Here is an 11,483-nt window from a genome sequence, read left to right on the forward strand (position 1 = left end):
GTGAAAGTCTTTACCTTGTTTAAAATTTGACAGAAATAAGGACTACTTACTACATTTTGTTCTCACTGAATTTGGAACTCTAGCATGTAATTCTGCATTTGTAAGTTTATTTTGTATCACTGGTTGTTTTTCTTCTTTCTTTCCCTATCTTTCCAGCTTTTATATGTCAGCGTTCTGGTAATGTGTTATGTAATTTATTTTGTGATGTTTTTGGGGTCTCCTGAAGCAACAAAGAAGTCATTTCCAGTTGCTAGAATGACAGCTCTATTACCTAACTTGGTGGAAGATGAGGTAGGCTGCACAGTTAATTTCTTGATTTTAAGTTTTTCTTGAGAGAGCTTTGAAAATTAGTTTGAGATAGTGGAGTTAATTGAGTGATTTTGAGGATCTCTCTGCACTGTAGAAGATATGACTGATTAAAAAAAAAAAATTACATACAAATTCAGTTTGTGGTTTGCATCAATACAATCCTTGTCAGAAAAACATTACGAAACTTGACCACTTTGTTGTTATGGACTTGTTGCTGACTTATCTTTTAGTATCTTTGCACAAACCATTAACTGGAGATAGACCATCTGCAGTGTGCAGGGGAATGACCAGGTATCATTGAATCTGAGACAGGAAAGAAACCAGAACCATTTTACTATGGATTTTGGTACTTGGACTTTTCCACAATATAAACATGGTGGTACATAGCATCCTACAAATACTCAAATATCTCTGATATCCTCTCAAAAGAAATGAGGCAAGAAAGAAATGAAAAGACACAGTGAGGAAGAAGGCATTTTGAAAAAGACTTGCAAATAGAAAAGGTAAAGGCACTTCTTGGTTGCAAGACTTGTGGGGACAGTTTGAAGAGCAGTAAACGCTTTGTATCTACAGTGAAGATGAAAGTTATATTGGCATGCTAAACAGCATGGGTTTTTTTTTTTTCCAGTCTCTAACTTTGAATAATATTTTCTGTAGAAAGCTTGTTTGGGTACTTTTATCTGCAACAACAGTAATTTTCAGCAAGGGAAAAAGTCTTTGCCAGATCAGAGTGATATTGGTGCTTGAATTTAGCAATATTTTAGACTAGTTGTTAGTAGCTATGATGTTGTGGGTTTCCTCATCAGTACAGTTAGAGCTAGCATAGAGTATTGTACTGGCTTTGTATTTTCTATTTCTACTCTGTAGTTTCAATTATGTTTATTACATTTCAGAATGTCTTTTTTTTTTTTTTTTGTTTAGACCTTTGTTAACTGGAAGGAAGCACGGTTGACTTGGAGTTTCTTCAAACAATCCTTCTTGAAACAGATTTTGACAGAAGGTGAGGCTTGATATGTGTTGGAGAAGAGCTAGCGAATACTATTTACAAAATTGACTTAAAGCTTGAGAAAGCTGGGGGGGTGTGGGCATGTGACTTTCAGAGATTGTTGCCAGCAGATGTTACAAACCTGAATGAAGTTTTTGAGGGTATTCTGAACTAGGTGCTGTCCTGTTTGAGTTTGTGTCTTGACTACTTAATGTTGGAAGTGCCTGAACAAGTATTGGGAAAGAGTCAGGGACTTGTTCTTAAGTTCTTTATTTTGAACTTACAGGTGAACGATATGTGATGACTTTTTTGAACGTGTTAAATTTTGGAGATCAGGGTAAGTGTGATGGTGTTGTGGAATGGTGGCACAGTTTTCCTGGTCACTGCTCTTTAGATGGTTCTGAAAATGGCTTAAAGTATTTGAAGAGAACTTGAAAATCTGAGATGATTTCAAAGCCTTTGTGACTTTGAGATACATTTTGGAGAATGATTGATATAGGTATAGAAAAGAATTTAATTTAAGATCCTGGATCTTAATTTTATTTTTTCTTTGGATCAAAGCTTTCCAATTGGATATGTGATACTATGTATCTTCTTTTTTTTTTTTTTTTTTAAAGGCCTTCATTACTATTCAATGTGACAGTTGACTGTCTTGTTTTGTAATTCTGTTTTCCTGCTGTTTTCTGTCTTCCTTTTGAATCTGTGTTAGCTGTTACGGCAAGAACATCGTTGTTCATAGCATTGCATCTCAAAACTAAATTATGTTCTGTAAAATAATTCAGTGTAGTTACAGAGTAATGTATGGCAGTAGCTGTTCAGATGACTGAGTTGGCAGCACCTTAGGTCCCTATAGCTTGGGGAAGGAAAATAGGCTGTAATTGTTGGCCCGCTGTTAGAGGTTTCTTGGCCAGTTTGAATTACGTTTAATTGCTGGCAGTAGTATGTTCCCCCATAAATACTGAGTATATGTGCTTGCCACTGGTAACTGTGGCCGCTTCTAACCCTCCTCGCCTGCAGAACAACTGAGCTGCCTCTTACTTGAAGGGTCTTTAGAAGAGGGATGAGTACAAAAATGCCTGTACTCTCAAAATGTTGAGAAACATTGGTTCCAAGTCCTGTGAAATCAGCCAGAACATTATTCTATTATTTCACTGTGAATATGTAAAGCACTTATCCATACATCTGACTTCATGTGCTCTCAGTGACTGTGCCGTGTGTGTGTGTGTATATATATATGTCTTATATATACACATAGATGTCTTAGCACGTTTGGAGCAGTATCTTGCTGAGGGTGGAGGTGCTGGTAAAATGTCATGTAGGATTGCTCTTCCACTTCAGTGAAAGTAAAAAGAAGAATCTCACACTAAAAATAGATCTCTTTCTCTTCTCCTGTATCAGTAAATCCTTACATTCCTGTTCTCATTCAGTGAAATTCATCAGGATCTTTTAACTTCCTCTACAGTAAAAATTTAAATGTGGTTTGGTGCTGTTAGTAGATTGACATCTCTGTAGTTGATGCTTTTGTCCTAGCTTTGCCATCTATGAGCAAGCCTTGTAATTTTGAGCTGTGTTTGCTGTGACTGTCAGAACTTCTAGGGAACACTGCTCTAATGCTGCACTAAGTTCCACTTGTTTTCTCTTTTGTTAGGTGGAAATGTTAAATTAGAATTTATGTCATTGTTAAAGACTTGGAATTAAAGTGTGTCTAAAAAAATTACAGTTTGCTGCTATGTTTGGGTTTTTTTTGTTTGTTTTTAAGGTGTATATGATATCGTGAATAATCTTGGTTCCCTGGTGGCCAGGTTTATCTTTTTGCCTATTGAGGAGAGTTTTTATGTCTTTTTTGCTAAAGTGTTGGAAAGAGGGAAGAATGTAAAGGATCAGAAGCAGGTATGTTTATTTTGGATTAATTACATGTCAAATGCTTGATATATGTTACAGATAAGTTGCATCACAGAAGTGTAACTGACAGAAGTGTGTGTTTAAATTTGAGTATAAAGGCTGTTAAAATTCAAAAGTTGAAGTGGATAACAAGAATGTTGAGTGAGGCTGGACCAAAAAGAAAAGAAAATAGGTAAAATGCTAATGAAACAGAAACTAAGATATTCAGTGGCATAATACTGCCTTGTATTACAACTGAAATTAACATCATCTGCTCCAAACAGTGTGATGTAAACCCTAGTGTACCGTATATTTCCAGATATACTTAGGCAATTACTTAAATCATGAAAGCATGCTATTTCTATAAAATAAATGCTGTCTGAAAATATTTGACTTACTTGAAAATATAAGTAGCTGTTAAGTGTTAAACAGTAATGTTTCCAAAGAGTGCAGTTTTGGGAAGAAAAGAATTGTATTTTTCTTGAGCTTTTGACTTGTATGTGGAATATCAACGGTTAAACAAACAAGAGCTTTGTCATAGCAGAGTAATACTCATACATGCTCTAGGTAAGAAATTCTTGATCAGTCATGAAGGTCAGCCTGGGCTTTTGTCTGATACGATGACAACTTTTTGCAGCAATCCTGCTACTTGCACTGTAGCACGCAGTTAAAGTAATCCTATGCTTCACGTCATTGGTGGGCTCAGACATACGTATATGTATATTTTATACATAGTGTACCTGATATATAACTAGAAAAATTGTTATGAGTTTTCACTGTATGTACTGAAATTACATTACATTACAAGAATTACAAGAATGCTTGTTGTAACGAGGTAGTAGAACTGACAAGTTGCTTGCTCTGGTGTGGCAAATCCTGTAGTCCCATGCAGTAATAAAAATCTGACCCTCCCACTGACTCAAACTGTGGCCTTGGGCAGATGCCGTGCTCTTCTTTGCCATTTACTAACTGTTAAACAGGTGCAAGTGCTGTTTGCCCATTTCCTTGAACAGGCATGTTCATGGCTAATATTTGTGTAGAATTTGTAATGTGTAAAACATAGAAAGGAATAAATATATATATATATGTATAGAAAAAATTGTTGGAAGGTAAGACCATGTGTATGGATAATTCAATAACAAAGGATAAGTTTCACACCTTTTTACACTGTGCAAACTGATATTTTTTTTTTTCTGTGAAGTGGCTTTTCTGTGTGAAAATAACTATTACATTGATTCTGGTTCAAGTAATTGACTACAGTTTTTTTTCAGGATGATGTTGCTATGGCTGCAAATGTATTAGAATTGCTGTTGAAACTTGTGCTTCTGATTGGCCTTACCATCACGGTTTTTGGTTATGCCTATTCTCAGCTGGCTCTGGATATTTATGGAGGCTCAATGCTCAGTACTGGAACAGGTAAATATTTATAGAACTGGCAAAGAAGCCATTCTTTGAAAAGAGAAACTGCAGCTATTATGAATTCTTGGGTAAATCAGCAGAATTTTTTTTTTTTCTGTAAAACTCCTATTGAAATTGGTGACTTAATTTGCCTGAATCCAGAACTCATGCCTTCGTAATAGCATCTTTAACATGTAGTCACCTTAAACTAAAATATGCTGAAGAGCTCTAAATAAGTATGATCAGGCTTGGGGCTCTACCTTCCTGCAATTTCATATTGTTGGAAAAGAACATTTTAAAGGATTGTTTGACTACTCTGTGATGTAAAATTTGCTAACTCCAGCTGTTTAAAACAATGGCATCAAACCCTCCAAAAACGCATATACAAACTGCAACCAAAGAATCCATAATTTTAGCATAGAAACAATAATACTTTTCTTTTTGATAGTGCTAAACCACATGCTGGTAACAATCTTACTATTGAGGTAACAATCGTACATATTGAGGGGCAAGTTTTACAAATCTGTCCACAGAAGCAGTCAAGGAATTTGTAGGTCACCTTGGATTTTCAGCGGAGAAAGTAGAGGTTCATTTAATTCCTTCTTCTTGAAACATAAACACAAAAACTATAGCCTGGAGTTTTCTTGGGTTCTTTCAGTGGTTTGTGAGTTGACCCACAGTAGCTTCTGCTAGAAAAAACAATCTGTCTTCTGTAGCTGGGCCCTGTGTAGTGTCTCGGTTCCTAGCTGATCTGTCTTGGGTGAAGATCTAGCAGCTCCGCAGAGGAGCTTTTTTGTGGCATTTCTGTCTGGAAATTTTGCCTGTGTGCTGTTGTGGGAGAGTTCTAGCTTGCATTTTCCATTTCACATCTCTTATAATTAAGAGAAAGTTAGAGGGAAGATGAAAGCATGTGGCAGTATATTGTGTTGAAGAAAGTTGCTCCTGTCAGAGTTCTGCACCTTCAAACCATAACCTTGGAATATTCCTTATTGGGTATTAAAATTAATTGCAATTCCCTTATTCAGTGCTAAGATCATTTTATATATTCTAACCCCATGGATACTTTTCTGTTTTTAAATGTTAAGCATTTAGATATTTTTGCTTTAGACCCTTGCATGTTATTTGGAAGCTGGTGCTTGATTTGTATAGTGATTTTAAGGAAAACCCTGTGTCTGCATAACCAAGAAAAAATGTTAATAGCTTTTGCATGTTGTTTTGAGTTGTCTTGCTGCTGGTTCTGTCAGATTTGTTTCTAATTTTGAAAGCAAACGTTGTGAAAGATTGTCATTCTGGGCCCCGGCAGCCAACTCTTTTTATGAAGAATATGTTTTCTATCCCTCTTTCTCTTCAAGAATGAGTGTCTGGGCCTTAGACATTCTTACTTGACTGAAAAGGACTATGTTTAGGAATATGGATGCAAGTCAAGTGACTTACAAGTGATTTTTTTTTTTTTTTTTTTTTTTTTTACCTAATGGTAATGTGTGAAAATGAAATGTTGAACATGTGTACTGACTTATTTGACCAGACATTCATGGATATATTCATTTGGATTTTTTTTTTTTCTTTCTGAGTGCTCTCTAGTCTAATGTTTTTATGCAAACGTGAAAAAGTCTTCAGCTCTGCCCCACGTCTGCAGTGTATTTACTGCTCACTGGGCAGTTGTTCTTTAGAACTGAAACAGGAGGAGACTTGGTAATATGAACTACATCACTGCCATCAAGAAGGAATATTCATGGATGCACATTAACCTGTTAAAAAGCATGGGTTTTTTTTCCCAGTGTTATAATGTCTGAAGGACAAGAAAAAGATTTAAGGTCTGAATGGAGAATTTTGAAGTTATGTATAAATTATCTCTGACCCATAAAAATCTGGATATCATTTTTCATCTAGCATAGTTTTGAATGTATTGAACAGCCTTTTTGTTTTTCTTACTGTTGTGTTCAAAATACACATTTTACTGCTTTTAGTACCTCATAATGACTATAGGATTAATTTCCACAAATTTCTGTACAATAGAAGATTTGGGTTATGATAAATATTAATTTTTAATTAGGAAATCCCTTTCAATAAAATACTTCTTTCTGACGGATATCTTTTCTGTTACTATAATAACTGCTATTCTTGGGTGTTTGGGGTTTTATTTTTGTTTTTATTTTGCCTTGTTTATTTGTGTTCTTGTCAAGGTATCTAGACAGCAAACTTGTTCAAATGAACTTAAGTTTCCATTATTAGTGATAGCATTACAACTTTTATCTCTTTAGTATCAGTGAGTGTAAAAACAATGCGGTTTATAAAAGACAGAGTTATCTACTTATCATTCTAATATGTTTTTTAGGTCCCGATCTCCTCCGATGTTACTCATTATATGTCCTATTTCTTGCTATCAATGGAGTAACAGAATGTTTTACGTTTGCTTTGATGTGCAAAGAAGAGGTGGACAGGTAGGAAATAGTGTCCCCAGAATATTCCTGTAATTAGTCTGCATATGGTTTGCTTGGAGTTTGGTTTGTAAACAGAACAATTGTTCTGCGTGGATATGTGCTTGGAAATGCTTTTTTCCAAAGAGCAAATTTCTTTCTACGCTCACTTTAAGAACTATGCTCCTTGTCTCCAGAGCCAGGTGCAAGAGATGGGCAAGCAAACATGCACTACTTCTGTGTTTTACATGCTTGTATTTGTTGATAACCATTGATCATCTTAAAAAATGTATTTTTAATGACCTTATATAAAGATTGGTGCATTTGAAATCAGCATAAAAATATCCTGTCCCACTGAAAACCAGCTCCTTATTTAGCTGTCTGCATGTTGATTTAGATGTAGAAGCTTTAGCAAATGTTTAAATGTTTGGGTCAAAAGGTCAGAAATTAAGAAATAAAGATTGTTAAATTAGCTTTAGGTACATCACTAACCGGGAAAGTAATTAAAATGTGAAGTCTTGTTTTCTGCACATATGTGCTTGAAGTTAGAGTTTTTAAGACAGACTATCACTTAAAACTCATTAAAATTTTACAACTGTTAAAATTTTTCATGTACAATTGCTGTATATCAGGTACGCTTCTGAATCATCTGAATTGTGGGACTGAATTCAGTGGTTTATCTACTTGAAGTAGGAGGTTGAACTAGGTGACTTCCTGAGATCCCTTCCAGCCTGGATTATTTCTTGATTCTGTGTTCATCCTGGGTTATTGGCTTTGAAGGCTGATTGCCTTCCCAGTACTACCATCAAGCTTTTTTCACTTACGTAGCAGCTGTCCCTTACAAGGCCTTTCCAAACTAAGTTCAATGAGGTCTACTTTCCACAGTCAAAGTAGTATCTTTTTAGACTTAGCAAAGGCTGCTTTCATAACCCCTTTAAAGTGTGAACTTGTTTTCAAAGCCACTGTTTGGAGCAGAAACTAAATAGAGCGTCATCTTGTTGAGCATTGTTTTTCTTTAATACATACCTAAAATACAATAGCAAAAAGTCCACAAGTTTTTACCTTACTAATCACTGCTAATACTAAATTTGACTTTCTGAAATGAGTATACAGCTGATTAGTAAAATAGAATTTCCTTCACATAATGTAGTTCTTGGTTTAATTTGTTTGATGTATTTTCCATTCTTTCAATGAATTTTTTAATTAACATCTCGGTTCTCAAATTCATCATCTTCCATTAGAAGGTGGTAAGAGAATTTCTGTTTGTCATTTTAGAAAACAAGTTGTGGTATTTCTTTAAAGATAAAGTTAGTAAATACTGTAACTGTATACATTGTTAAATTGCTTCTTTTTTTTTCCTAGGTACAATTTTGTTATGCTGGCCTTGTCCTTCACATTTCTGTGCATCTCTTATTTCTTGACCCACTGGCATGGCAGTATAGGCTTTATCCTTGCCAACTGCTTTAACATGGGTATTCGAATAGCTCACAGCATCCACTATATCTATGATTACTTCAAAGAAAGCTCTTGCAGACCTTTGACAGGCTTGCTTCCCTCACCATTTTTGGTACTCATTTATGTCATAAGTGGAGTAATCACTGGCTTCTCAGAGGTAAGCAGATTTCGCTTTCGCTGTGAGAGTTAGTGTCAAATGACTTTTGTGTCCACAAGCAGAGAAATACCATTAGCAAAAAAGGCTGATGAGGATAGGCTGGAAGACTGCCATTACAGGCAAGGCAAGATACAATATTAAGAGATTTTATCTTAGATACAAAGTTATTTCTGCCACCTGTAGAAGGTGTATCTGACAAGTAAAATAAAATTTAACACATTTCTGCTGTCTGTAGATAAATCCATGTCTTTAGTTCTTAATAATAATTGAAATTTTGCAGTAGCACAAAGAAAGTGTTATTAAAAATTGTGTAATAAAAAGTGATAGAGGAAAAACAAAACAAGAACAGAAACAAAAATTGCCAAGAGCACATTTATCACATTTATTCAGACTACAGGGTGGTAACTGTGCAGACCAATTATTACGGAGATGGTAGCATTTCAATGTACAAAAATTTGACAAATTGAAAATCCATTATGCCTTAGAAAGGAGAGCTTTATATTTTGGAATGGGAGATTTCCAGTGGGGTTTTATTAGAAAATAGCCTAATATGTTGCTGCAAAGTAGCAGACTTGTGTGATAGCAGCAGTAGAGTTTTCCTAATATCTCAATTAACATATTTCTGCATGCCAGATAATAACTTCCACATTTACCAGGTATCTGCTGAATGCTCATTTTTTGCTGACAGAATTTTCTTCAAGAAAGCAAGTGTTGTGACTACTAAAGATGATTTATTGTAGGATCGGTGCACGTGCACTGCAAAACTGCAAAAATGCAGTGCAAAACTGCACTCAGCTTGATGGTGGTGTTAGCATGGTCAAGAGAGGTGTTGGACCTTATTTTTTATTGAGACGGTGTATCTACTTTGTGCTGACTAGTTTTCCTGCAATTGTTTGTTTCCTTTGTTGTAGGTATTCTTCTGCTGCGATAAGGGTTGGATGGCAAGGCTGATTCACATCAGCGTGGGCACTCTGTGCTTTGCAGCAACCATCATTACTATGTTCTGCACAGAGACCAAGCTGATCCACTTTGTCAGGAGCCAGTTCATCTCCCGGTATATGAAGAAAGGAACATGAAAAGTTCGTGTGCAGAACAGTTCCTGTACGTGCTTGCAGTAAAGGGCTGTATTTTTTGCATAAGATCTGTATGGAAAAAGATTTTCACATGTGTTTACGGGAAGCATTAATATTGGAGTGGCGTAAAAGGTTGCCAACTGAATATTATTTTGTCTTCTAAATGGGTCAGTACCCATTTAGAGAGAGCTGAGTAATTTTCTGTGGATGCATCATTCTTTTCTAAGCTTTTCTTCAAACAGCCTCTTTGGTGATGAATGAAGATCTAAGATGCACCCTTCTGACATCACCTAGTTGACAGAGTTCATGTAGAGAGCTCCCATTCTTACCAATGGGGAGTACTTGTATGAAGGCATCATATGGCTCGTATCTTAAGATGTAGTTAAGAATGCCCTTACTTGGCACGGTGGGCTGCTTAACTGGTTAGAAAATGAACGGTCTGACAAAAATACCCCAACAAAACCTGCAAAACAAAAAAAAGCGGAGGAAAACACTACAGCAAGGACCAATAGCAATATAACTGTTACTGAAGTAGAGCATAATGCAGTGCAGAGAGATAGAGTTGTCAGTGTTTTGAAGTGCAAAGCGGTGAACAGAAAGTTCTGACATTTACAAGTAAATTAATGGAATACACAGCATGTGTCCATGCTGTGTAAGATTATTTCATTCAGCATATCATTCATGTATGAGGGTATTGATTAACTTGTCAAAAATACTCTGAAGCCTTAGCTAAAAGAAAAAACGGTTTTTGAGCAGCGTTTTACAGAAGGTGTTAAGTACAATCACACTGACACTGAAGTTCCAGAAGGCTGATCATAAAACTTAAGTTCACTCCATTATTTTTTGTTTTTATCTGAGATTTTAAATGCCAGCATGAACAAATTTGTCTCAATAAAATGATTTTATCTTGTCTGTGAAGTCAAATGTTAAATGTACTTAGTAAGACTTCTTTCAAGGATTTATGCACATTGAAACTTTCACTGTTGGAGAGAAAATGCTTCATTTTGTTACAACCAGTTTTCCTCATGCCTTGTTCCTTTACTTGTTCAATCTTAACCTTTGTATTGACTTTTTTTTTAATTGTTGATAATTTGGAGATTCAGAAGTTGTAAAATTAGTTGTTAGGCTGCTGTTTTAGGTTCACTAATGTTGTTTATTGCTGGTCTAATCTGGCAGTTTCAGAATGTACAAGTGGCAGGTTTACGGTGATCAGTGTTCCCTTTGCAGTGTTTGGATGGACCAAAAAAATGTCAAGCGATGAAAAATGTGTGCTCAAACATGTACAGTTGAAAGCTTTTAGTTTAATTATGTAGCAATTCCTCAGATCCTCAGACTGCTTAAAAATTACTTCACTGTAATGGCATTGTGGAGTTCATCCTGGTAACCGTAGCTCACAGAGTGAAATGCTTTCTGGTATCAGTGTCTTCAGTTTGGTACTGTTAGAAATATTTTCTAAACTCTGGTAATTTTCACTTGGAGAATATCGCCAGAGATACTTTATATGCCAATTTGGTGATTGAAGAATTATCACAGAGAAGCCAAAATGTAACAGTGGAAGAGAAAGGCGGCTCTTCCTCAGCTAATGGTGGTGTCTTCATTGCCTGGCTGGAGGGTAGTAGAAGGAGACTTGCTGATTCTTCTGAAGTTATGAAACCTGTCAAAATAAAACAAACTCTACATTATTCTGTCCTGTTAAGTGAATTTGGTAGTCTTTGCCTTTTAAATTTTTCTCTTCCGAGTTGTCTTGCAGCTGCTTTTTTCTTGTTTCTGTCAGGTATGGAGTTTGTTATGAAGTACAGGTCCGTATA

At 35.7% G+C, this 11,483-nt stretch overlaps 1 protein-coding gene across 6 annotated transcripts in view; it reads left to right on the top strand.

The window, feature by feature from the left end:
* The window catches only part of RFT1 (RFT1 glycolipid translocator homolog), a 77,352-nt gene extending 66,766 nt beyond the window's left edge, over positions 1-10,586 (top strand). For 5 of the 6 annotated variants that reach the window (XM_075513904.1, XM_075513903.1, XM_075513901.1 and 2 more), the window contains 8 exons: positions 157-291; positions 1,231-1,309; positions 1,581-1,631; positions 3,054-3,184; positions 4,447-4,591; positions 6,909-7,014; positions 8,353-8,602; positions 9,514-10,586. In XM_075513904.1, coding sequence (XP_075370019.1) covers positions 157-291; positions 1,231-1,309; positions 1,581-1,631; positions 3,054-3,184; positions 4,447-4,591; positions 6,909-7,014; positions 8,353-8,602; positions 9,514-9,678 — 1,062 coding nt within the window. In that variant the 3' untranslated portion in view covers positions 9,679-10,586. The remainder of the gene's footprint in view (positions 1-156; positions 292-1,230; positions 1,310-1,580; positions 1,632-3,053; positions 3,185-4,446; positions 4,592-6,908; positions 7,015-8,352; positions 8,603-9,513) is intronic. The other variant, XM_075513905.1, reaches the window with a different exon arrangement.
* The last annotated feature ends 897 nt before the right edge of the window (positions 10,587-11,483 follow it).

The sequence above is a fragment of the Mycteria americana genome, chromosome 11, assembly GCF_035582795.1.
Source record: "Mycteria americana isolate JAX WOST 10 ecotype Jacksonville Zoo and Gardens chromosome 11, USCA_MyAme_1.0, whole genome shotgun sequence".
Classification (NCBI taxonomy): domain Eukaryota; kingdom Metazoa; phylum Chordata; class Aves; order Ciconiiformes; family Ciconiidae; genus Mycteria; species Mycteria americana.